This window comes from Phyllopteryx taeniolatus, chromosome 1 (genome assembly GCF_024500385.1).
Source record: "Phyllopteryx taeniolatus isolate TA_2022b chromosome 1, UOR_Ptae_1.2, whole genome shotgun sequence".
In the NCBI taxonomy this organism is placed as follows: domain Eukaryota; kingdom Metazoa; phylum Chordata; class Actinopteri; order Syngnathiformes; family Syngnathidae; genus Phyllopteryx; species Phyllopteryx taeniolatus.
In genome coordinates, this window is record NC_084502.1 from 48,609,020 (window position 1) to 48,633,156 (window position 24,137).

The 24,137-nt window shown below is 42.6% G+C and overlaps 1 protein-coding gene across 1 annotated transcript in view; it reads right to left on the minus strand.

Annotated features, from left to right (window-relative positions):
* Positions 1-1,495: 1,495 nt before the first annotated feature.
* The window catches only part of kpnb3 (karyopherin (importin) beta 3), a 28,293-nt gene continuing 5,651 nt past the window's right edge, over positions 1,496-24,137 (minus strand). Inside the window, exons 2-26 of the mRNA XM_061799921.1 lie at positions 19,832-19,912; positions 19,282-19,474; positions 19,090-19,192; positions 16,040-16,136; positions 15,835-15,939; positions 15,452-15,574; positions 15,246-15,366; positions 15,049-15,136; positions 14,866-14,972; positions 12,649-12,773; positions 12,485-12,574; positions 12,237-12,410; positions 11,936-12,154; positions 11,765-11,848; positions 11,546-11,678; positions 11,353-11,474; positions 7,531-7,627; positions 7,229-7,401; positions 5,096-5,207; positions 4,952-5,007; positions 4,753-4,875; positions 4,452-4,671; positions 2,361-2,589; positions 2,117-2,258; positions 1,496-2,028 (exon numbers count right to left, since the gene is read on the minus strand). Coding sequence (XP_061655905.1) covers positions 1,942-2,028; positions 2,117-2,258; positions 2,361-2,589; positions 4,452-4,671; positions 4,753-4,875; positions 4,952-5,007; positions 5,096-5,207; positions 7,229-7,401; positions 7,531-7,627; positions 11,353-11,474; positions 11,546-11,678; positions 11,765-11,848; positions 11,936-12,154; positions 12,237-12,410; positions 12,485-12,574; positions 12,649-12,773; positions 14,866-14,972; positions 15,049-15,136; positions 15,246-15,366; positions 15,452-15,574; positions 15,835-15,939; positions 16,040-16,136; positions 19,090-19,192; positions 19,282-19,474; positions 19,832-19,912 — 3,204 coding nt within the window. The 3' untranslated portion in view covers positions 1,496-1,941. The remainder of the gene's footprint in view (positions 2,029-2,116; positions 2,259-2,360; positions 2,590-4,451; positions 4,672-4,752; positions 4,876-4,951; positions 5,008-5,095; positions 5,208-7,228; positions 7,402-7,530; positions 7,628-11,352; positions 11,475-11,545; positions 11,679-11,764; positions 11,849-11,935; positions 12,155-12,236; positions 12,411-12,484; positions 12,575-12,648; positions 12,774-14,865; positions 14,973-15,048; positions 15,137-15,245; positions 15,367-15,451; positions 15,575-15,834; positions 15,940-16,039; positions 16,137-19,089; positions 19,193-19,281; positions 19,475-19,831; positions 19,913-24,137) is intronic.

The following is a 24,137-nucleotide window of genomic DNA, read 5'->3' on the forward strand; positions in this document are numbered from 1 at the left end:
CGCCCACAAGGGCGTCATAATCATCAGGTGAGCAGTCTAAATTTACTGCATTACTGTATTTTCACGACCATAAAGCAAATTTAAGTCTTAAATTTTCTCCAAAATGGACGGGGCACCTTATAATGCGGCGCGCCTTGTGTGCACAAAGTTCCAAAATCTATAAATGTGTGATGAGCGCTCCGCATTTCCTGCCGACACGCCGTTTATACGTAAGAAAAGCGGACGCGGCTGAGGACAGCATGCGGACGTAAAGGGGGAAGGGTGCGCGTGAAGGAGGCCACGCCCCCAGTAGGTATATAGTTCCGGTATGTGCGTCGGTTTGGCTAAGGACCCCCGAACATGGCACCTACGAAGAGACACGCTTACGAAGCACAGTTTAAACTGCAAGCTATTAGTTACGTGGCGGAACATGGGAATCGAGCAGCTGTGAGAAAATTCAAGATCAACAAATCCATGGTTCGCAAGTGGAGGAAGCAGGAAAACAAGCTTCGCCAAGTCAAGAAGACGAAGCTGAGTTTCCACAGAAGCAAGGCGAGGTGGCCCGAGTTGGAAGACCAACTCGAGCAATGGATTAATGAGCAAAGAACATCCGGGAGAAGCGTCTCTACAGTCACCATTCGACTGAGGGCAATAACTCAGAGCTTGCCATTATTCCGGGAGGCTTGACGAAGGAACTCCAACCGCTGGACATCTGTGTAAACAGGACGTTCAAAGTGAAGTTGCAAGCGGCGTGGGAGCGATGGATGACAGATGGCGAACACAGCTTTACTAAGACTAGGAGGCAGCGCCGGGCGAGTTACACTACAATTTGTGAATGCTTGGGCCAACGTGTATGCTTGCACTGTTGTTCGAGCTTTCGTAAAAGCCGGCATCATTTCTGAGGAGCCGCACATCAACGAGACTGACTGACAATGACGAGCGGGAACCTGCCGTGTTTGGAAAATTTGCCCAACTGTTCATTTCGGATACAAAACATGAGGACTTTGATGGATTTGTGGATGAGGATTGATCAAAAAATACCGCGAGTACATTGTTAAATACTTCAATAAAGTTCAACCGAACTCAGTTTTGCTCCCGCTGCCTTTTTAAAAACATTGTTTTAGCATGCATGCTACCGTATGTTTTACCATGCCTGCGCCCAATAATACGGTGCGCCTTATGCATGTGTTAAATACAGAAGTAGACCCCGTAACTGAGACGGCGCCTTATGGTGGTGAAAATACGGTATATAAAAATTTCTAAAGACAAAAGGAAAGTACACCTTTTTCACAACCCCATGGTATTTGTGTATATTTGTACAAGGGGAAGATTTTTTTCCCCATTCCTTTTATGAATCGTGCACTCTAACAACTTCATTTGTGTGGTCACATTATACGAGAAATCACGATATCTGAAAAGCAATCTGGAAGGCTATAGATTTGGAAGGGGGTCGGGGGGGGTGGAAGCTGCTAAATAGACCGACTCGCCAAAGAAATAAATTCACTGTTCACTGAAGTTAGCAACATAAAACATGCCTTTACTTTGGAAACAACCTCTCTGACAGAGGTCATCTCTCCCCAGGTAACTAGGAACAAACCAAAACAAAAACAAAACTCAAAAAAAAAAAAAATATCACAAGAGACAGGCATTGATCGCCCAGTGTCCATTTTTCAACTCAACTGAGCTGTGCAGGGCAATGCATGTCTCTGGGCAGGGGCAAGTCACACTTGAGGGAATTGTTTGGAAACACATCTAGCTAAAGGAGATGAGACAGTCAGTCCTTGATGTCAGGGGTGCTCCCCACTTTTTCTCCAGTCAATTGAGTGCAGTGTTTATAATAGGCTGGGGAGGTGGGGAGGGTGAAGCCAGCATCCTATACTCTGCAGATCAAGAGGCGGAGGAGTGTATGGAAGAGTCAACTTTTCTTCAGGGGCTTTAAAGGTGGGAGTCTGACCAGGAGGCTCAGGCGGCATTCAGTAAATCTTGTATGGCTTTCTGTTGAGTCTCAGTTAGCGTCGCTATACACTGAGACCACAATCCTCCTGACACCTAGGACACAACAAAAACAGTGACCGTCACGCACCGAGGTGTGTGCAAATTCACGTCGCTTTGTAACGAAAGTAGATATGGAGCTCACCTGTACTTGACGGACTACGTTTGCCAGACGTTTACTGCAAGCGTCTTCACTCTTCACAGATTCGTTTGCTACTCCATCAGCAATGATGAGGAAGAGTTTGGGAAGGTTGGAGTTGTCTGGTCCAAGGACAATAGGGTTGTTACTGCATAGAGTGGAAACAAGATGTAGTTGAGAGAACAGCGTCATTTCAAGATGTCTATTCTGCATGACATAAAAGGCAAGTGCAGAGTGAATACTGTTGTACCTTTCAATAAGGTCACATAGGAAGTCAAATGTGTGGACAGCCTCCTCTTTATCTTCATTGAGGGGTAGCCAGCTGATCCAGTGGGGGAGAATTTCATTGACATTTGCACACTCTGGCCTGAACCTCATGACCTTTCCAACAGCAGAGATGCAGTTTTCTGTGGCGTTGACGTTCTCCTTTGAGCGTGAATCGGCTGCCTGGATGACTCTGACCAACAAGGGAATGGCCTCTGCAGCCGGGGACACACACACACACACACACACACACTGACATCTGCTGTCTCGACAAGAAATCACAAACATTTTCCGGAAGTACCAAAATGCAAAGATAAATCTGTGCACACAGTTTTTAAAATCACTTGCAATTTCATAATACAGTGGGTCCTCTGGTTACGCACAACAGACTAGTTTGCGCAAGAATGTTGTCATGGCACAGGAAGGAACATTCACCGCTGTACAGTGGAACCTCGATTATAACAAACTAATTGGGGTGGGTGGGGGTTATCAGTTACAGCCGATTGTACAATGCATTGAAGCACTTCCTGTAAAAGTACGAAACTAGTTTGTACTTTTTTGTGGCCCAAAACGTCCAGTACAGTAACTGTAAATATAAAAATCTTGAAAATGTTAGAAAAAAAAATCGAAATTTTACCCAAACTTATCATAGTGGTGTGCTTGGTTATGGGGATATTGTTGACCTACAGTCCTCACAAGGGAGTAGTTTTCATTAGTGTGCTTTCTAGTTCCAAATCTGTTGCCACAGACAAACCGCTTGACCAAAAAAACGGCATGTTTCAGAATCCAAAGACTTGCATTTTGTATTCCTCTTCGAGTTAACGCCATGCCGCTCTCTCTCTGCGTAGCGCTCTATAAACATGCTGTCACATGTGTTTCTTATAGATCTTTGATTCTGAGACTTATTGCTCACGTTGGCAACACATCCAACCTACAGAGAACCCACCACTGATTTTGGACTCGTCAGTTTTTATTATAATCACATTTTAAGTTTACCCTGAATAAATTGCTTTGAAATCAAATCAGATTTGGATGTTGATATATTTTTTTGTATTTGCTTGTTTTGATTTTTTTTTCGCTATGAAACAATTTTTAGTTGGTATAGCTGCAGGCATGCTAAACTTGTGGTAACATATCCAGATCAAATTCATACCACAAAAAGTTACATTTATCCGAGCTTTTTCAAGACAGTTAAAGTTCTCATTTATTTTTGTCACAGTGAACACTGCTATTGCTCCCATCCACCACACTAAAAAGAAAAATGTTTCCTAGCAGTCAATTTGATTCACTTTGCATATCAATGATTTTTTTGGACTCCATTTTGAGTCGGGTGTCACAAAAGATCGCTTTTATACATATACTGTATATAGACAACTATCAAAAACAACAAGCCGTTTCAAAGCACATACGATGTCATGGAATGAGCAGCAAGTCGAATATGCCAAGATAAGCAGGCGGTGAGCCAGCAGTGACTCGTCTCATGCCGCGAGGAGCCAAGACCTTATGCCGGAGGCACAAAATGTGCAAGCTCGCCAGCTCTCCCTCTCTCTCTCTCTCTCTCTGTCATTAGTTTTAACCACATTTGGATGGCTTGGCTCTTTCATTCATTTGATCCATTCCTCTCCTTATGATTACAATATTTTCGTTCATAACGTTCATGCAGGGAATATTTGCGTTTACCCATCTCTGAAATATGTAACTGCTGTTCGTTGCAACTTCAGTTTTATGTGATGATGCGCTGTTATTGTGACATATATCCAAAGTTGTAATCTTGTAAATTTGTTCAATCCCAAAATCATATTGTTATTCACATCCAACATCTCCAATCAACTCAGGGAAGAAATGTTCGCAGGGGAAAAAAAAATAAAAATCCAATGCTATGACTGGTAAAAATTGTCATTTACACAGCTACACACTGGCACCCCATGCTCCTTCATTTGAGTACTGCATGGGCACATTGAAATTACAGGCTCCAAGCATTGTGTGTAAATCTGGGGGGGTGACACCCCCCCTCCGTGTAACAGCGATGCAAAATGGATGCAAGTTGGTAAATTGGGGCTACGTCTGCCAGTAGTACCTGTGCAGAACGGGCGGTAGTTCTCCCCTCCATATTGCGCCATGACACCAACACCGTAGGCGGCTGCTTGCCGAACTTCAGGACTGGAGTCACACAGAGACTGCAACATCGGCCGCAGGAAGTACTCGGCGTACTTGAAAGAAGATGGGCTGCAGTGCTCCACCACATCGTCAAAAATACACAGTCCCCATTGCCTGTCAGCCCATGGCCTGTTTGGACACTTGGACAAAATTCAGTCAGTTAATAGAAGTAACACCACAATAGATTGCTTCATTGGTGAGCCAAATGGATAAACACTTACTATGAGCTGGACAATGAGCTGGAGGAGTTGTTCAAACCAAGGGAGCACCTTCTCTTTGTAACTACTGAAAACAGAATGAAGGACGTCCGACACCTTGGTCAAGATGTACACGTCATTCTCATCCTGAGACATGAGAGGGGATCCAGTAAGAGCGCATTCAGCCCCACCAAGCTAGATGTAGCATACAATTAGCATTTACCTCATCTTGCAAGGTTTCCTCCACCTGCTCATCATAATCTTCATCTTGTCTCTTAGCTGTAAAGGACAAGTGTTACGTCAATATGAAAACATTTTAGGAGCACAATGATGGCGAGGCTACAAATCTCTACTTGTGAAGCCTCACCCTGCCTCAACTCCTGGTTTTTAAAATGTTCCTCCAGTTTGCTTTTCAAAATGCCACCCAGCTCCTCAAAATGCTCGTTGTTCAGACAGCCGTCTCCCATTAGCTCGATGCACTAGTAGACGAACGGGCAGAGTAGAGACTGTTAGAATACCATAAACTTTGTCTATTGAGCGAACTGGTACACATTTAAAACAGCTGAAATTTTCACTGGTTTATAAGCAGCGCACATAGACATCCTGTGCTGCCCCTTCTACTGTGCACGCCTTAGCCGGACTCTGGCAGCAGTGTGACACAGGTACAGTTGACTGACATACAGTACAACTACTGTATGTGCCCTGTATCTACTAACCAGCTCGGTTTAAAATGACTGCAGTACTTTGTTAGCCTGTCTATGGAATTTCCCATAATACAGTCCCCTCTAAACGTATTGGAACGGCAAGGTCCATTCCTTCGTTTTTGTTGCATACTGAAGACATTTGGATTTCAGATCAAAAGATATATACGAGACAAAAGTTCAGAATTCCAGCTTTTATTTTATGGTGTATATACATCTAGATGTGTTAACTTGGGATAGAGCACCTTTTGGTTGAACCCACCCACTTTTCAAGTGGGCAAAAGTATTGGAAAATGTGACTGTTTCTAGTTGCTCAGGGTGTTGGCTTTTAGATTGATTGCTTAAAGATTAGACTGCTTGTTTCGGCCTTAGATTTCACCTGTGAAAACTGCATTTGCTGTTAAGCAAACAAAGACCAGAGCCGTCTATGGGAGAAAAGCAAAGCATTGTGAAGCTGAGAGAAGAGGGGAGGGAGAAAAATCGATCAGAGGTATTCCACAAACATTAGCTATAGCCAATACAACAATTTGGAATGTCCTGAAAAAGAAAAACTACTGGTGTACTGAGTAACAGACATCGAACAGGTCGGCCAAGTGCATCAACAGCAGTTGACGACAAAAATTGCAAGAGCTGTGAAGAAACACCCAAAGACAACAGTCAGTGACACCACTGCCATCCTCTACAGGGCAGGGGTGAAGCAGTCACAGTCCACTGTTTGAAGAAGACTTCGAGAAAAGAAACATGCAGGCCATACCACAAGATGCAAACCACTCAGCAAAAAGAATTGGAAGGCCAGATTGGATTTTGCAAAGAAGTACAGATGTGTTTTATGGACTGTTGAGACCAAGGTTAACCTTTATCAAAGTGATGGAAAGGCCAAAGTATGGAAAAAGGATCTACTTACGATCCAAAACACACAAGCTCATCTGTGAACGATGCTTCATGGCTTCTTCTGAAATGGGCTCACTAGTCTTTATTGATGAAACTCATGAAGGTAGCAGCAGAATGTATTCTGAAGTCTACAAAACATTTGGTCTGGCAATTTACAGAAAGATGCATCCAAACTAATTGGGAGAAGCTTCATCATGCAACAAGACAATGACCCTAAACACACTGCCAATAAAGAACTTCATCAGGGGGGAAAAGTGGAAGGTCTTAGACTGGCCAAGTCAATCACCGGACCTTAACCCAACAGAGTATACATTTTACCTCCTGAAGAGGAGACTGAAGGGAGAAACCCCCAGAACAAAAACTTAAAGCAGCTGCAGTAAAGGCCCAGAAAAGCATTTCAAATGAAGAATGCAACAGTCTGGTGAAGTCAAGGGGTCGCAGGCTTGATGTAGTTATTGCAAGTAAGGGTGACCCACCAATGTTATCCACTTAATCATGTTTGTTCCAATACTTTTGATCACTTGAAAGGTGGGTGGCTTCCAACAAAAGGGTCTCTGTCCTGAGTTTAACACATGTAGATGTAAACATGAAATAAAATCTGGAATTGTGAACTTGTGTCTCATTCATCTTTTGATATGAAACCCGAAGGACTTGACCTTGCCGTTCCATTACTTTTGGAGGGGACCATGTTAGCACTAAGCCAACATGCTTTTGGCAAATTATAATGGCAGTGATGCTGTGTTGAAAGTACTTAGAACAAACGCTTACGACAATAGCTTGGGGGGAAAGACACTTTGCCTGCTAGCCATTTGCCAAACTAAACGCTGCACGTTCATGGAGGGCAGAATACAGAGCGACTAGCAAAACAGCATCTCTTGCAGTGAAATAACTCTGGTGACGGTTATTACCTTTGCAAAAGAATGCATGATTTCCGACAGGACGTCCGAGTCTGGTTCCGTGCCGATAGCCTTGATGAGGGCGTCGCACATAAAGAGCCACATTTGGGTGAGGTACTCTGGCCCCCGCACCCGTGCGCACTCTAACAGCAGAGGCATGGACTCTGCCGCCGCCACTCGCACACGTGATACAGTTAAGGAAATAATTTGGTGAGCATTCCGCTTCCTGGCTGGTAGAAATTAATGTGAGATGGTTTTTGAGAGCGCTGGCAAAATATCCGACTGATGCTAGTTCTGGGCAACAACAAGGATATCATCGTGGAAGTAGAACTTGAGTAAAGGAACCATCAGCTTCACCACTTGCTCAGTGTACTCTACAAAACCTTCCTTCAGCTCTTTGGCATAACACACCTGAAACACAAACATTATCTTACCAATGGCAACATTTTTTGATGGCTTGATGTTGTACAGTGGCTAGCAAAAGTATTCATACCACTGAACCTTCACACGTGTCATATTACAACCTTGAAAATAAATGCATTTTATTACAAGTACAACATCATACAAAAGTGAAGTGGAAGGAGATAGTTTTCACATCTGAAAAGGGTGATGGTGGTAAAGTATTTTGGCTCCCCGTGTAATTGTCCCAGCAGAGCTATGGCTCTGTACAGCTTGTCATAGGCCTCTTGGATGCTCCTCTGATCAACAACACTATTGCCCAGCCTATCAGTTTAAGTGGACAACCATTTGTATGAAGGTTTGCAGTGGTGCCATACTGTCTGCATTTCCTGGTGATGAATTTAACAGTGCTTTGTGAGATGGCTTTAAACTTGACCACAACTTTATCCCTAACCTGTGTGGCGTGTTCCGTTGGCTTCAATTGTTAACCAATTACAAGCATCTGGGGTCATCATACAACAGCTGTATTTGTACAGTGATGTATTGAGAAACGAGTGACCCAACTTGTTTTATTTTATTTTTTAAAGACAAGAGTTTTTACTTTGACTTCCAAGCCCAAACTTGAAAAACAAGGGCTATGTGGTGGTGATGAGACAAACACTGGTGCGTCCACACTGTGCCGAGCACACAAGAGTGAAACCCTGTATTGGTGTGTATCGCTTTAAGGAAGAAAAAAAAATAATAATGTGACTGATACAGGAAGTGTGTCGTTTGGCTGTGCCGCACCAAATTGTGTTAAGGAAACAAACTGTCGACATTTGTTGGATGGCGTTTTGCTGTTGGATATTTGCTTGCCCTCACCTTGTTCCACTGACTTAATGGATCGTTCCAATAAGTCTGAAATAATTTTTATGTTTTGACACAAAATAAGGTAAATCTCCTTTGTGCATTGTTTGTTACATTTTTAATTAAATATGTTTGTACTATTTTCTGGTAAGAGGTTTGAATTCTTTTCAGATACATTATTATAGTGTAGGTAAGTGTTTTGCATTAATGAGAACACTTCAATGCTGAGGCATTATAGAGCTCAGCATGGCAATGAAGAATTGGCAGATACTCGTGAGTACCCCAGGTATGTTGAAATTCTCAAAAATTTTCAAAAATTGTTTTACACACAAAAGGCTTTGTGTGACAAATAGTTTGTAAAAATTACAGTCCTTTCATAAGATTAACAAAATAGTTCCTTTTGGCTTACAGTTCCTAACAAGCAAGCAGTGGATGAGGCTGTGGTCAATGATGAGCAAAGCCACTCGCCATTGTTGAAAATGAGGGATTCAGGAAACTCCTGAAGCTGATCAACTCACTTAAATTTTTATGCTCACCATCTTCATCTGTACCCTGTTAGAGTTTTTTCTAAGGCAGGGGAAATGATGTCTAAGAGGAGAAATCTTCTCAGAGCAAAGACACTTCAAAAACCTTTGTTCCTCAAAAATGCATGAATTAATACATTTTTAGTTATTTAGTGTGATTGAACACTTAAGTTAAAATTCCATACATGTAAAAAATTTTAACTGAATTTTATTAGACAAATTTGCTATATTTTATATACCAACTCATTTTAGCATTAACTAAAACAATCACGTGTCTTGTATTTAAATATACAGTGTTTGTAATTCTTGTTAGTGTCACACACAAAAACAGGCAGAGTCTGCGTGTCACTTTCAGTCACCTATATTATACCAGTACTCAGGGACGTACTGGGCCCGGGAATTTAGATGGAGGCCCACGGTGCGCACAACCGAAGGCAGAGTTTTTTTGTTGTTCCTCCTGCTTTGCAACGAAGCCCCTAATACTAACCAATGAGCAGTGACCATGATTTTAGATCATATTTGCTGCACACACTGGATGCATAAAACAATTGCCTCCCTAGTACGACAGCCTTACACATGGCATCTCTAACGGTCTGGTTATTGCTGCTTCCTGTCACAGTCTCTTCTTTCTCCCCCATCCTCCTCCTCATTCTCAAAGACCAGCACCACCTCAATGCCACCATGTGGTCACCCAGTCCCTCAATAACCCCTCTGCTGCCAATAATAAATCATCAGAGTTACTGTATGTTCTTAATACACAAACGCAATCCACGTAAGAAAGTGCCCTAACTCACGCACACGCACGGTTGGAGGGTTTACGCTTTCTAATAGAGTAATCCCGCTCATTTATTCACATCAATATGTAGGTATCCCTTAATTGCTTACAGTGTAAATCACAGTCAGGCCACAGAGACTTGATCATTTTCTGTTGATGAGCAATAAGAATCTATATTGCTTGCAATACATAAGGACTAAAGTATTTAATTTTGTATACCAAATTTGCATAAATGCATGGTCTGCTACATCTAATATTTTGCCATTTTCCCCACTGTGCCCACCCGTACTCGTGCTGCTGGATCCTTCCTCCACTGAAGAGATCTGTCAGCTTTACACATTTTGGTTTATGTTTGGTCTGGGGGTAGGGTGGCGGAGACAACCACTTTAGAGCTTGTCTGCTGCTTAACAATTGTTGGTAGCACCGCACTTGGCACAACAGCAAGGGTCCGACGAAGTCACGCCTCATCAACTTGCTGCAGCCTATCTAAACTGGTACTTCGGCTGGGCCACTCTGCTCGGTGTGCACGAACGCAGCTTTTTTTGACAAAGGCTACACTCCAAGTCACCTTGTATTTGTTGAAAAGTAGTCTGTAAACATGTTTTGTTAAAAGATGGCTGTTAAGCTTTCATTTGGGAAGGTCTTTGTACCTGTGGATAATCTTGTCACTTTGTGACATAAAATGTCAGAAAATAAAACCCATCTTTTTCCACCAGATCTCAAGTTGCTGAAAAAAAATAAATCACGTGATCGGTACCAATTTTCGATCACATGATCGGATCATGAGTAAATATTCTTCCAAAAAGTGGCTTCAAGCGGTACATTGCCACTAACAGTTGGAGCTGCCATACGATTGAAAACACCACAGCCACACAGGCTAACAATTAACATCACACAAAAATAGTACTTAAACACCAGCTGGGTGTTGAAAACAATTTGAAGCTGTGAACAAGAGATCGGTGAGAAGTTATGGAGATAAGTGTGCAGAAGACTATGGATGATTCACTATGAAGCAAATCACATTATTACAAGAATAACTGAATGTCATGTGGGGTTTTCTAAACAAGAGACTTAAAAGTTTCGGGTACTTAACCGTGGACGAGATTCACAAATCCTTCCTGCAGATCTGGGGGGCTCTTCACGTACAGGCATGACACTTCAGTGTGTGTTGGCTTGATTACTCTTCATTAAACCAGTGTTAATATCTTTACACTCTCTTCTGTTATGTTTTTCTGACTATAATATACTGCGAATTGTATTTTTTTTTTTTTATGTTTTAAAAAAGTGTTTTTAGGGGAACTGGAGCAGATTAATTGCATTTCAGTTCATTTTAATGGGAAAATTGGTTTCAAGATGAGTGTTTTAAGAGTATGTCATGGATCAAACTAAACTTCAAGGCACCACTGTACTGTCATTACATTACACTCTGTTAAACCTAGTTTTATTTGACTTTACACATGTGAAATGTGTTTCATTGGTCCATCACATGAAAGACCAATAATACATTTTTACTTGTGGGTGTAATGTGCCAAACTGTGGAAAAGTTCAACAGGTATGATTTTGCAAGCCACTGTTATAGAGCAGATGCTTACCAGCATCTGGCAAGCAGTGGACTTCTCCTCCAGGCCGGCGGTCTTGATGCCGAAACTCTGCTGGTCTCCAAGGTTGACAAACTCCCAGCCGTCATCCTCTGATATGTTCTCCATATCCTGGGCTACAAGAAACATTGTTTTGTATAACCTTAAAAAAAAGCCAACAGTATGGAAGGGGGGGGGGACAACTTACTGTCAAGGAGAGCCACCTCAGGTTTGATGGAGGCAGTCTTCAATAATGGACCCATTACCACTGGTAGGTACTGCTGAAACTCTTTCCCCAGGATCTTGCACATCCTGGCCCAGGCTGAGATCATGTATGAGATCTATTAAAAACAAAACAAAAAAACAAAAAAGGTTGCCAACCCACAAACACCTTGAAACCATTTCAAGTACCACCAAGCCTTCTCACCTGTGGATCATCATCATCCAGGTCATTGAAGTCAGTCTGGGTTTTGAGAAGCAGCTGCATGACAGCATAGGCATCTGGCATGAACTATCAGGATAGAATGAAAAGATGGGTTTAGACAACAGAAATGAGGAAACATGCATCAACAACCATCCCCAACTGCACTTTATGTACCTTTTCCTTGCCGACAGCGAGACCAATGAGGCTGATGCACTCGATGGTCTTGCCCCGAAGTAGCCGCAGCTCTTTTTGCACAGCGATTTCCACAATGTGTTTGAGTGAGGGCATGAACAAGTCGTAGTATGGCACAAACTTCTCCTCTGCAGTGTCCGCCACAGATGCAATTGAGGTCACCACCTGCTCCAGGACCAGTTTGGTGCCCTTATGGAATAACTAGGTAGGAGAAAAAGAACTATTAAGAACTTTAAGCCAAACAGTGACTAAATTGACAGAAGATTTTTGTTTAGATAGCTACCTCTTGTAACTTTGTTACCATGATCACATGAAGGTGCTGCACCAAGCTTTCCAGATAAGGTATGAGCAGAGATTTGGGACAGTCTTCTGTGAAATTGATGAGAGCAGCAGCAGCGTGTGCCTGCACTCGGGGGTTACTCTGGTCATCCATGGTCTGAAGCAGTGCAGAGATAACCTGGACAAGCAGAGCAAGGTATTAGCCCACTCCACAAATGGAATCTGGCCCAGCTCCCTTTCAATTGGATTTACCTTATCATGAAACTTCTTTTGGAAAGTTGGTGCAAAATCTGTGGCCATTTGTCCAATAGCATTGCAGGCAGCGTACCGCACCCTTGGATGCTGAGAAGGATTTGGTTTCGGTCAGTTTGCCCTAGTGAATAACCAACATCATTCAAAAAGAATAGAGCTCTTACTGGGTCTGCGCAAAAGTGCAGTACAGAGATGACAGTCTCATTAAGGATGGCCTCCATCTGCTGGTGACAGCCTTCGCCAATGGCCGACAGCGCCATCAGCCCAGCATGGCGGTACTTCCAGTCAGCTAGAAACCAACACTAGCTTTATTTGCGCTTCAGAGATTTTCAAGGTAATGCATCTACAGGCAATGTACAAGGGGCAGTCAATTGTTGTTTTACATTTTCACAGTTTGTACATTAAATACTCTACTTTTGTTTTTTGAAATGAGTTAATCGGTGGAAGCCTGTCAGAAGCAGAGCACTGTGATTTAATTTCTTGCTTTAGAAGGGGAACCACCACCTATTTTCAATCCATCCATTCATCCATTTTCTTACATTTATCTGAGGTCAGGGTCACTGTTTAAGCAGGGAAGCTCAGATTAGAACATCTGAGGCAACACACCACCACGTGGTGATCAGTTGACAGCTCCGCCCCTCTCTTCACCAGAGTGTAACTGCGGCCGCAAGTCTGATAACATGACCACAAAGTCTATCATTGAACTATGGCCTAGGGTGTTCTGGTGCCAAGTGCACATGGACACCCTTATGTCTGAAGATGGTGTTCATTATGGACAATCGTGACAAGCACAGAAGTCCAATAACAGAACACCGCTCTGGTTCTGATTGACGGGGCCATTCTTCCCAATCACACACCTCCAGGTCTCACTGTCATTTCCCACGTGAGCATTGAAGTCCCCCAGCAGAACGATGAGGTCCCCAGCGGGAGCACTCTCCAGCACCCCCTCTAAGGACTCCAAAAAGGGTGGTTACTCTGAGCTGCTGTTTGGTGCATAGGCACAGACAGTCAGGACCCGTCCCCCCACCAGAAGGCGAAGGAAGGCTACCTTCTCATCCACCGAGGTGCATCCCAAGGTACAGCCACCGAGACGTGGGGCAATCAGTATAATGGCACCTGCTCGGCACCTCTCACCGTAGGCAATTCCAGAGTGGAAGAGAGTCAACCCCTCGAGAAGACCGATACCGGAACCCAAGCTGCTCGTCAAGGTCAGCCTGACTACATTCAGTGGGAATTTCTCAACGTATCAGACCAGCTCAGGCTCCATCCCTCCCAGAGAAGTGATGTTCCACATCCCTAGAGGCAGGAATTGGACCACCAAGGTCCCCGACTTTGGCCACCACCCAGCTCACACTGCACCTGACTGCCTTGGTCCCACAGGAGGTGAGCCCATGGGAATGGGGACACACTTTTCGGCTGTGGCCAGCCAGGCTAATAACTTCGTCAAAAGGTAAAATTTTCAGTTATGACGACATGGTGATGTCAATGGTGACGCCACAATTTTCCGTGATTGGTGCCTCAATCTATTCCCCACCGCTGGAGATGGTCTCCCAACAGTTTCCTTGTCACAGAGGTCACTCAACGCAGGCTTTTGGTCTTTGCCTTTGATCCTGGACAGACTTTTTGACAGCGCTGTAGCCTAATTGCAGCTTCTTCATATACATTTTGCTACCATTTAAATAGATTTATTGGTGGTTCCCCTTTCAAAGCAAGAAACTCCAGCACAGTTCTCTGCTTCTGACATTGACTTAATTTCCAAAATGGCTGACAGGAAGAGTACACGCTTAAATAAAACTTTCAAATAAACCAAACAAGTATATTAACTACAGTGAACATTTCTGAAAATAAATAAATTAGGTTTAAAGGTCACGTTTTACCAAAGCGACTTTCTTGTATTTGGGATTTCATATTGGCTTTATGGTGCCTCCGTAAACGTGAAATATGAATTAAAAATCATCCATGCATTCCTGAGGTCCAGACATTTTTCTTCTGAGACACCTAAAGTAAGGTCATTCGAATCTCTCCAGCTCATCCAAGTCACTAGCGAAGACCTCCGCCTACCTCTCCGCTCCAGAGCCAGCACAAGTGGGTTTTCTACAAAGAGGCTACCAATCAGAAGAAAGCGGCCGATCTTAGCCAAATATGGAAAAAGCTCATACAAAACTGTGTCAAACCGAAGTAGCCATTAGAGGTGCCTTTTCTGGACACTCTTATGACAAAAGCAAGGTGTTTTTAAAATGAAATTTGAAACACTTGTGCAAAGTCCATGTTAGAGAATGACTCTGTGGAGGCCTAAATAGCCAAAATATGAGACGTTTAAATTGAGCTCATTAATTTTTGACTGTCCCTTGGTTACTGCCTGTCAATCTAAATTTACTCACAGTTCTGCAGCATCTGCCTTATGTGCTGCTTGATCAGAGGCAAAATGATCTTTCCTCCCAGACCACAGGCGATTCTGTCGAGAGCACTTTCTCCTGCTACAGCATTACTGTTAGGTGACAGAGGAAACCCCCCAGGTGACAAGGCTGGTATAAGGTTTCTATTTCCCCAGCAACAAACCTTACCTGTCAAAATCATCATCTTCCAATTCATCAGCCATAGCCCAGTCCTCATCTTCTTCTAGGTCGACCATCATAGCCAGCATCTGGGGCACTGGGCATACAGACCAAATCCAACTAACTGAGGTATTCGGAACAACATCTACTGGTATAAAAGGATAAGTAACAACATGATAGGGCAGCACATCAAAATAATTACTCACCACTCTGAGCCACAATGGCGGTGTGTTTCCTCAACATAGCTGCTGCTGTCTCCGATAAGGTGACAATGACTTCCAGTGCCAACTGTCTGTGCATGTTGGGCAAGTTGGTATCCGCGCAGAGCTGAAGAAACATGGCGAGTGTTGACATCAAAAGGTATAGAATCAAGTGCAGTGTAAAGTTAATGTGACATGATTTTCCAACTCACCTTCAAGCAGAGTTGCAAAGTGGCCTCCAAGTTTGGTCTCAGATATTTAGGTGCCGTGTCTGCAATTTCCACCAAAGACTTAAGGACTGAGTCATCTCCCTGGTAGCAGGAATCATTCACTGCCTGATCAGAACCAGCAATGACAGGTGTTAACCATGCAAATGGACTGTTTATACACAGGTTCATTAATTCCACTCAAAAGACCGAGTAAGTAGATCACCCAAGTTGGCATACGACAGTATGCAAACAACAAAATATTATTGAAATTGGATATTCAGGAAACTACAGATGCAATAGAAAGCCCAAGATTTGTCATGTTAAAACCCATTTGTGAAAAATCCAGTATAATAGCTTTCTAAGGCAAAAATGGTCACAAGACATACCTGCAGGATGCCTGGCAGTAAGTCAGAGAAATGCTTGAGCAGGGCTGTGTTTCCTTCATTGGACAGGACAAAAGAAGCTGCGGCCCGGGCAGCCAGTGTGCGGATCTGAAGGACGATGGGATGCATTTTGAAACATCCACTAATCACAAATGTTTCTTTCAAGTGTCGACTGACTGATCTGACCTAAACTTTGGGCACATTTTACCTGAGAGTTTGCTTGATCCTGCATGCACTGAACAAGCATACGCTTGATTACATCCATGTAATGCTGCTGCTGGTTGCCAAAGATTCCTGGGAAGTTCCTAGAGCAAATAAAGACTTTAGTCACCAAATGTCTTAGAGGGGAAGGAAAAACATTTTTTGGGCCAAAAATGTGTTTTATATGTCCCACTAGCCTCAACACAGTATTCTGGCTAATATTGGGTTTGTGGAATAAGAAATAAACATATCCATTTTCACCAGTCTCAGGGGGCGGCTATGTTGGGCAATATCGCCCTCTGCTGTCGACTGAAAATAACGTCAATTGCATTGCGAACAAATGACCAAACCCTGAAATCAGAATCTGGTCTCCTGTGTATGCTGCAACAACTAGCAGAACTATGGGTTGATTTACATGATGTTTGAACAATATTCTAGCAAGTTTGACAGGCGTAAGGCGCACGTTTGCCTCTGTGGCTCGGTATCGTATTTAACCGCGTTAGCTGTAGCTCGTAGGGGGCTGCCTCAAAATGGCATGCAACAAGCATTCCACTCCCGAACAGCAGAAACTGGCGACGTTTGTGCAACGATATGGATGCTCTGTTTGGGATCGTAGCCTCTAGCATAATGACAGAAAAGCCATGCGGTTTCCATAATTCGTGACATGCAAATTAGAATTATTACAGTAAAAAAAAAATAAAAATAAAATCCAAAGTTGGTGTTTATGTTATTTGCCTATTTCACATTTACGGTTGTTTTTATGGCACTATGCCATTATCAAAGTGAGTGTACATGGACACGATAGTTTTTCCCAGACTCAATAAATTGTCATTGTGGTAAGCCAGCATACGGATCACAGTGAGCCGACAGAGTTGGACGGTTGTGTCAGTAGCCACTAGTAGGCTCATGGAACGCCGGCGGACTGGTACACTCTTGGCAGTGTTGGCTGATGAATGAAATTCTATTTGGATTCAGCCAGTTTGTTCCACCTCATGTTTATATGGAACATTTTCGTTCGGTTTGGGCTGCTAAACCAATGATCTGCATAGAAGGGTCTATGTAAACCAGGCTAGTCTTGCAGCTCCATTCTTTATTTCAGACCCAGGCAGATCCATAACAATACAGAAAAACAATTTAATCGAGAAACCAGAAAGGAAATACAACAACAATACCGATTTAAAAGCAAAAAATAAAGGCGTCCCTTTTTTCAGGCATAAATATAACATCCTTTATCATGATAGTTTTTGGGAAAATATAACTTCAAAAAATTATTGTGACAGGCCTACTGGTGCTGGTAAAACAGTACAGGGCTTAAATAAAGCAGTGGTTGATCAGTGATGGCGTTGTGAACTTTACAAACAGTTGCGGCAGTAGGGCTATGCTAGCTAGCTCCTCTATTAGCCTCAACAGCAGCCGGGATGAACTTGGCAGCGCAAAGTTTTCTCTGTAAATGTTATCCAAAATGAATAAATCCCCCAGTGAATATACGATCAAAAAAGCACCGTCCATTCTCTTCCTTTCGGTTTTAAACTGGCCACGTTTACAAAGCCAGCAAGTGCATCGAGTGGCCCGAGTCATTTTCCTGTTGGCCAGCAAAAAATTACACGCTACATGTATTCCATTGAGGTCCATTATTTCAATTCACCCACTTGTTAAGCTGCTAAACTCCTGAAAGGGTTACTCGGCCCATTAGCTTAAGAGTTTATTTTTTTTGCTTCCCACAGAGTTACGTGAGTGAATCCTGTCCGCTGATTCGATGAATGAGTGTTTGAAAATCATGCACTTCCTCCTGTCTCTCTTCCTCCTATGCCGTCCTTGCACCTGTTTGGTTGTTTTCTTTCAGAGCTAGTATAAATACTCAATGTAAAATTCCATATCATTAAAGCAACACCCCTATCACCCACCCCTATCATTAGTTCAAATAATCATATAATCAACCTCTGCTTTCAGTCAAAAAGTCAGAGTCAAGCCAGCTGCCACAACGATCGTTCAAACAAAGCATCATGGCAACACCCCGGACGCTGCCAACACAGTCTCCCAATAATACATTGCTCAGCAATTCCTTGTTAGGCTTTTATTTTGAAGTTGATCCTCACAGTTCGTTGGCAGCGTCCTGCGTCATACTGTAATGCTTAGTATGAACAGTCATTGAGGCGGCTGGCTTGCCTTCGTGCCCGGAGGCCGTACTGACTGCAGTTTATATTACGGTCATATACTATAGCCACCAACAAACAAACATCACAAAATTATGTTCAATTGTTGAAAAATAAATAAAAACTCACTATTACACTGTCATTGATTCAATCCTAGAATAAGGCGCTAGCTCACCAGCATTAGCAGCTAAGCGGGTGCCTGGTAGATTCGCCACAATCTTAAAAATAGAAAAATAGTCTGCACACTGATGCTGAGAGCCTGAGAGTTGCTGTTCCTACCGATCCATTTCTAACAAAGTAGGCTTGCTCAAATGTAAAGCAATGAACTAGTAGCTACATTAACCGTGATGTCACTTCCTCCCTTTCGCCGGGAGGAGGAGCAGATACGTCACATTTGTGCGATGTTTGTAAACATGGCGCCCCTTGCAGGACAGTAGATGAGGGGTTTTAAATCTCTCAGAATTTATGTGCCAAAAAAATTGAAGTCCATTTCAATGATTTGCTTCAAATGAAACTTGTTATATTAGTTCACCACAATATTTCAAGCCTTTTTTTGAATTTTGATTATGCCAGACAGACAAATCCAGTATTTTACAAAATTAGAATACTCGACCAACAAAAAGATCTTAAACAGAAATGTTGGCCTTCTGAAAGGTTGCCTCCTTTTGCATTAATTACAGCATCAAGGCGGCATGGCATGGAGGTGATTATTCAAATAGATTATTCTGATCAAACTTTTTGGCACCTAGGTCTATCCTTCATAAATCTATGTAAACAGCATCAGAGAAATAACATGCACATTTACAATAAAATGAAGTTTTGACATCCAGGGTTTAGTTCCCCCTTTAAGGACATGCACACAAACAAGGCATTACACAAGGCACCGGTCAAACCAATCTCTCACCAGAATATGTGCAACGCAGCTTCTCGCAGACCCACGTTGTCTGAATTGACAGAGTCGAACAGGAACTTGAGCACCTCTGGCCACTGGTTGTTCCCATCATCATCTAGATTTAAAAAGAAACATGATCTAAACCTGTTATGTAAAATTTACTTGTGATTTTTTAACCCAAGACAGACTGTGTTCAAATATTACCAATAAGGTTACGGGATAGCTCTGCTGCAATGTCGCAGACCTTCTTGCGGATATTTGTGGAAGTCTCCTGTTGGATGCTGGTCAGAAGTTCAGTTTTGATAGCTGCCTGCATGTCAACTGTGAGGCCTGGGTAGATCTCTTCAAAGGACGATGACAAGAGCCGTCGCAGAAGCACTGCTGCCATCTGTCTGACCTGGGGAGAATCGAACAAAACCTCTTACCTGGTGAACTTATTTTTTATTTTTCCCCAAATCCTTGACATAGCCAACCCTTTTGTAATTTACATTAATCAGAAGCAGCATCTTTCCTGGAGGGACTGCCTCACGGACTTCTCCCATTTCAAGATTAAAAATACCAGCTTTGAGGTAAAGAGAAGGCATGGTAGCCGCAGGGACCAAGCAGCTCATAGTCTCAGGATAAACAAGTGCCCCAATACCAAAGCTATGATTCATAGCAAGCAGTTATGGCCAAAGTGAGAAGAATACATTTGTCACCAAAATATTTAACAGATGCACGTTTGATTCTCAGACATGTACAGATGTGCACGTACCTCCTCTGCAGCAGATGGATCTCTGACAGCCTGAAGCAGGAACGTGATTTTTGTCTGACCAGGGATTGTGTCATAGGTCTCCTGGAAATACAAAGGACAGCGGTTGAAGGGAGACGTGCACAGCTTGATTTACACTGCACGGTTGAAGTGACAATGCCCCTATTTTTTTGCCCCTAAGAGGTACAATTGAGATATGCAGTTATGCACCATGGTTGCAAAACAAAAACAAAAAAATAGAATCTTCAGATCAGACATCTTCCAAATGTGGATAATCAATGTGACCTGTAAACCTCAATTGAAAAAGCTGAAATTTTAGGGCAGACATGCCCAAAATCCGGTCCCCGGGCCAAATCCGGCACGTGTTCATATTTCCACTGGCCAGAAGCCTCTGTCATAAAATCAATGTGGACCGGCAGTACAAAATACGTGCAATTTTATATTTTACCACAGGATGGCAGTAAACTTGTGGCCTAAATCTCGCAGGGCCGTTTTGCGCATGATCTGTTTTTTGCCCATTTCAAAAATGGCAACTGGAAGTAAGAAAAGGAAAGTTGATAGCGAGGGCCGCCGTTTCCAGGACAAATGGAAGTCTGAATATTTTTAGCCAGAACTAACCGATCCTGTTTGGTTATCTGATTTTGGATTTTTAGTTGACATAACCAGACATCTGAACGCCCTGAACACAAGCATTCAGGTGCAAAATGCATTGATAAGCCAACTGTATTCACATATTAAAGCCTGTCGGACCAAGCTGCTACTTTTTCAAACCCACCTGTCACAAACGCAGCCCAATACCACACATTTCCAATCTCTGCAAGAAATAATGACCCTTTTTTCCAGCGCACAATATCAGTGTGCAAATGAGCTGCTACTTTTTCAAACCCACCTGTCACAAACGCAGCCCAATACCACACATTTCCAATCTCTGCGAGAAATAATGACCCTTTTTTCCAGCGCACAATATCAGTGTGCAAATGAGGTATGCCGCAAACATCTAATCTCTGACTGAGGAGTTTCAACAGCGTTTCAGGGATTTTGCAACTATTGAAAAGGAGAACACGCTTTTTTCCTCTCCCGTTTCCATTGATCTCAGTGACGTTCCAGCCCACCTGCAGTTGGAGCTCATTGAGCTGCAGTGTGACACGGAGTGTCGCAACCGGTACCAACAACTCACTCATCAACTTTTATCAGCAGCTGGATAAAGACAGGTTTCAAGAGATTCGCACATTTGTTAAGAAAATGTTGCGCTTGTTTGGCTTGACATACTTGTGCGAGAAGACATTCTCAATCATGAACATGAATAAGAACCGCGTGAGGACAAGACTAAGTGACTCCCACCTGCGTGACATCTTCGTATTAAAACCACCGCTTTTGAGCCAGACCTGCCCCATTTACTGCAGTCGAAAGCTCAGTATCACCCTTCACATTAATGCAAACGTTTGTTGATTCTGATGAATAAAGTTTGAGTCAAATTTCACTATTTTGCATTTAATTTTAACCTTCATTTATCCAGGTCAGGCAGTTATCAGATCTACCTAGCAGCAGACAGCATACAAAAAAGCATTCCCCTCGTCGGTAGCATATAAAATTCATGCTGGCCCGTATGACAATTTTTTTACGTCAATGTGGCCCCTGAGCCAAAATGTTTGGGCACCCGTTTTAGGGGTAAATAGCATGTACAATAAATATGGATACCCTCAAACTATTTGTTGCAGAATATTCATCTTATATTACATCACTCAGTCTTTCAGGGTAAGAGAAGTGCAGCGCTTCTTAAATGTGGCAATTTGCCCACTCGTCTTTACAAAAACACTGTCAGATTGTGAGTGCATCACCTGTGCACAGCCCTCTTCAGATGACACCACACGTTTGACCTGATTCAGGTCTGGACTATGGCTGGGCCATTGCAAAACCTCAAGGCGCTTAACACATGGCACTAGGTTTTAGCAGCACCCATTGCGGGCACAGGCGCAGGTCAGGGATGGGACGACGGAGACACGGCGCAAGTTGCCCATATTTGGCACTGGTTGCCAAGCGACCAAACAGAAGGTAGTCTGATGCCTTTTCCCCCTGGTTTGAATTTTGACCAATAGTCAGGGATGGGACGACGGAGACACGGCGCAAGATTGCCCATATTTAGCACTGGTTGCCAAGCAACCAAACAGAAGGTAGTCTGATGGCTTTTCCCCTGGTTTGAATTTTGAACAAAGTAGGCCGCAGCTCAGCAATATGGATTTGTCACCGCGGAGGAGACGTGATGCAAGTGAAGGATGTGGCTATGCTATCATGTATTTTAAGCTAACATTTTTGTGTTCAAAATGCTAAACACATTCTACCACTTTCAATCACCCTAGTATAGTGGTTAATTGGTTCCATGACCGCATTTGTAACCTAAAGCATTCCTAAACAGAGGTAATTTTTCCCCCAGATGTACAACCCCAATTCCAATGACGTTGGGACATGCTAAACAAAAAAAATACAATGATTTGCAAATTATGTTCAACCTATATTTAACTGAATATACTACAAAAACAAGATATTTAATGTTCAAACTGATAAACTTTGTTTTTAGCAAATAATCATTAACTTTTAATTTTATGGTTGCAACACGTTCCCAAAAAGCTGGGACAGGGTCATGTTTACCCACTGTTACACCACCTTTTCTTTTAACAACATTCAATAAACGTTTGGGAACTGAGGACACAACTTGTCTATGCTTTGTAGGTGGAATTCTTTCCCATTCTTGCTTGATTTACAACTTAACACTGAGCTTAATGGCAGTGCTCCTGACCGGGCCCCCCGTGGGTGGTGGGTGGCGGCATTGGGTTCCTGTGGGCTCCTCCGGGTGGCCGGTTGTTCATTTATTGTATATACTTCTGTACTGTATACTGAGTACTGTATCCATCCATCCATTTTCTGTACCGAAGTATTCTCTAACATTTTAGACAAAAGATAAAACTTTAATGACCTCTAGGGGGCATTCAAGGAATGACCACTGACATAAGTTTCGGTCAGATCAACATTACAAAAATAATGGGTGCTAACTTACTGTACTTAAAATACTTTACTGCAATTAAATTAATAAATACTAGGCTTTACACGATTAGGATTTTTGGGGCCGATCAGAGTTTAAAAAAACGATAACCGATCAGATCACAAGCTGGAGCAATGTGTCTTTAAATGACCTGTTCATTTACTGTATATACTTGTGTACTTAATTGCTCAAAAAAAAATTTACAATAAATGTATCTTTGTTCATCTAGTTATGCCAGTGAGGCATAGTGAGACAAAACAAATGAATGGTCTTCTATTAGATGGCAGGAAGTACATACAGTAATTAATGTATCCACTTTTTGTCACATTGTTTGTTGGTGTGCCGTGAAATTTTTCAATTGTAAAATATGGCTCCATAAAGGTTGGAAATCACTGCTCTAGTCAGATCCTGTATTCTAATCAGTCAAGTCAAACCAACATTACAACATGACAGAAATAATGGGTTCTAACTTACTGTAATTACTTTATTGTAATTAAATTACTTCACCCACACCGAAACTTTAGATCATTATTCGACAGAACGGCGACATGTTTACGTACAACCGTTAGTGCTAGCACTAGATTGTTAGGCTACATAACGTTTTGTTGCCTGCTTGCGAGCAGTATCGTATCAAAAGTACGTGAACATACCTCAAGCAAGTCTTAAACGAACATCCTCTCCTGTCCTGAGCACCGGTGACCACCACCAAGTTTTCCCCATTTTGTCCTTATAATACAGTTGGCGCGATCCACTTGTTGTCGCCGCAACGAGTGTATTCGGTCACATTTGACAAGATAAAGCTCAATGATTGTAAAAAACGGGATGCGGTGGGATCAGAATACAAGATTTTATTGCAGTAGTCTGACACGTGCAATCGTGAAAGAGCAAATTTGTCTTTTAGTCTGATCCGGGCATTACGTGTTGTCCGTCTCAGACGTGCTGTGCAGTCTGTCCCACACCGTCGACATGGTTTTTTTTTTTTTTTTTTAAACCAACTTTATTGGTCGTCAGATATTTACAGTACTAAGTCAAAAGACACGCGACAAGGCTAAAAATAAACTAGCTTTTGGATTCAAATATACTGTGCACGATGGGGACTCGTAGTAAATGTCTTTTCCAGAGCCGATCAATGACAGCGAATTATGACAAAGCCGATCAGCATAAAATGCTAATTATCGGCCGATACCGATCAGGCCGATAAAATTGGTGTAAAGTCTAATAAATACTGTTAGTGATATGCTTACTCTAACTTTCTCACTGTCCCGGCTATAT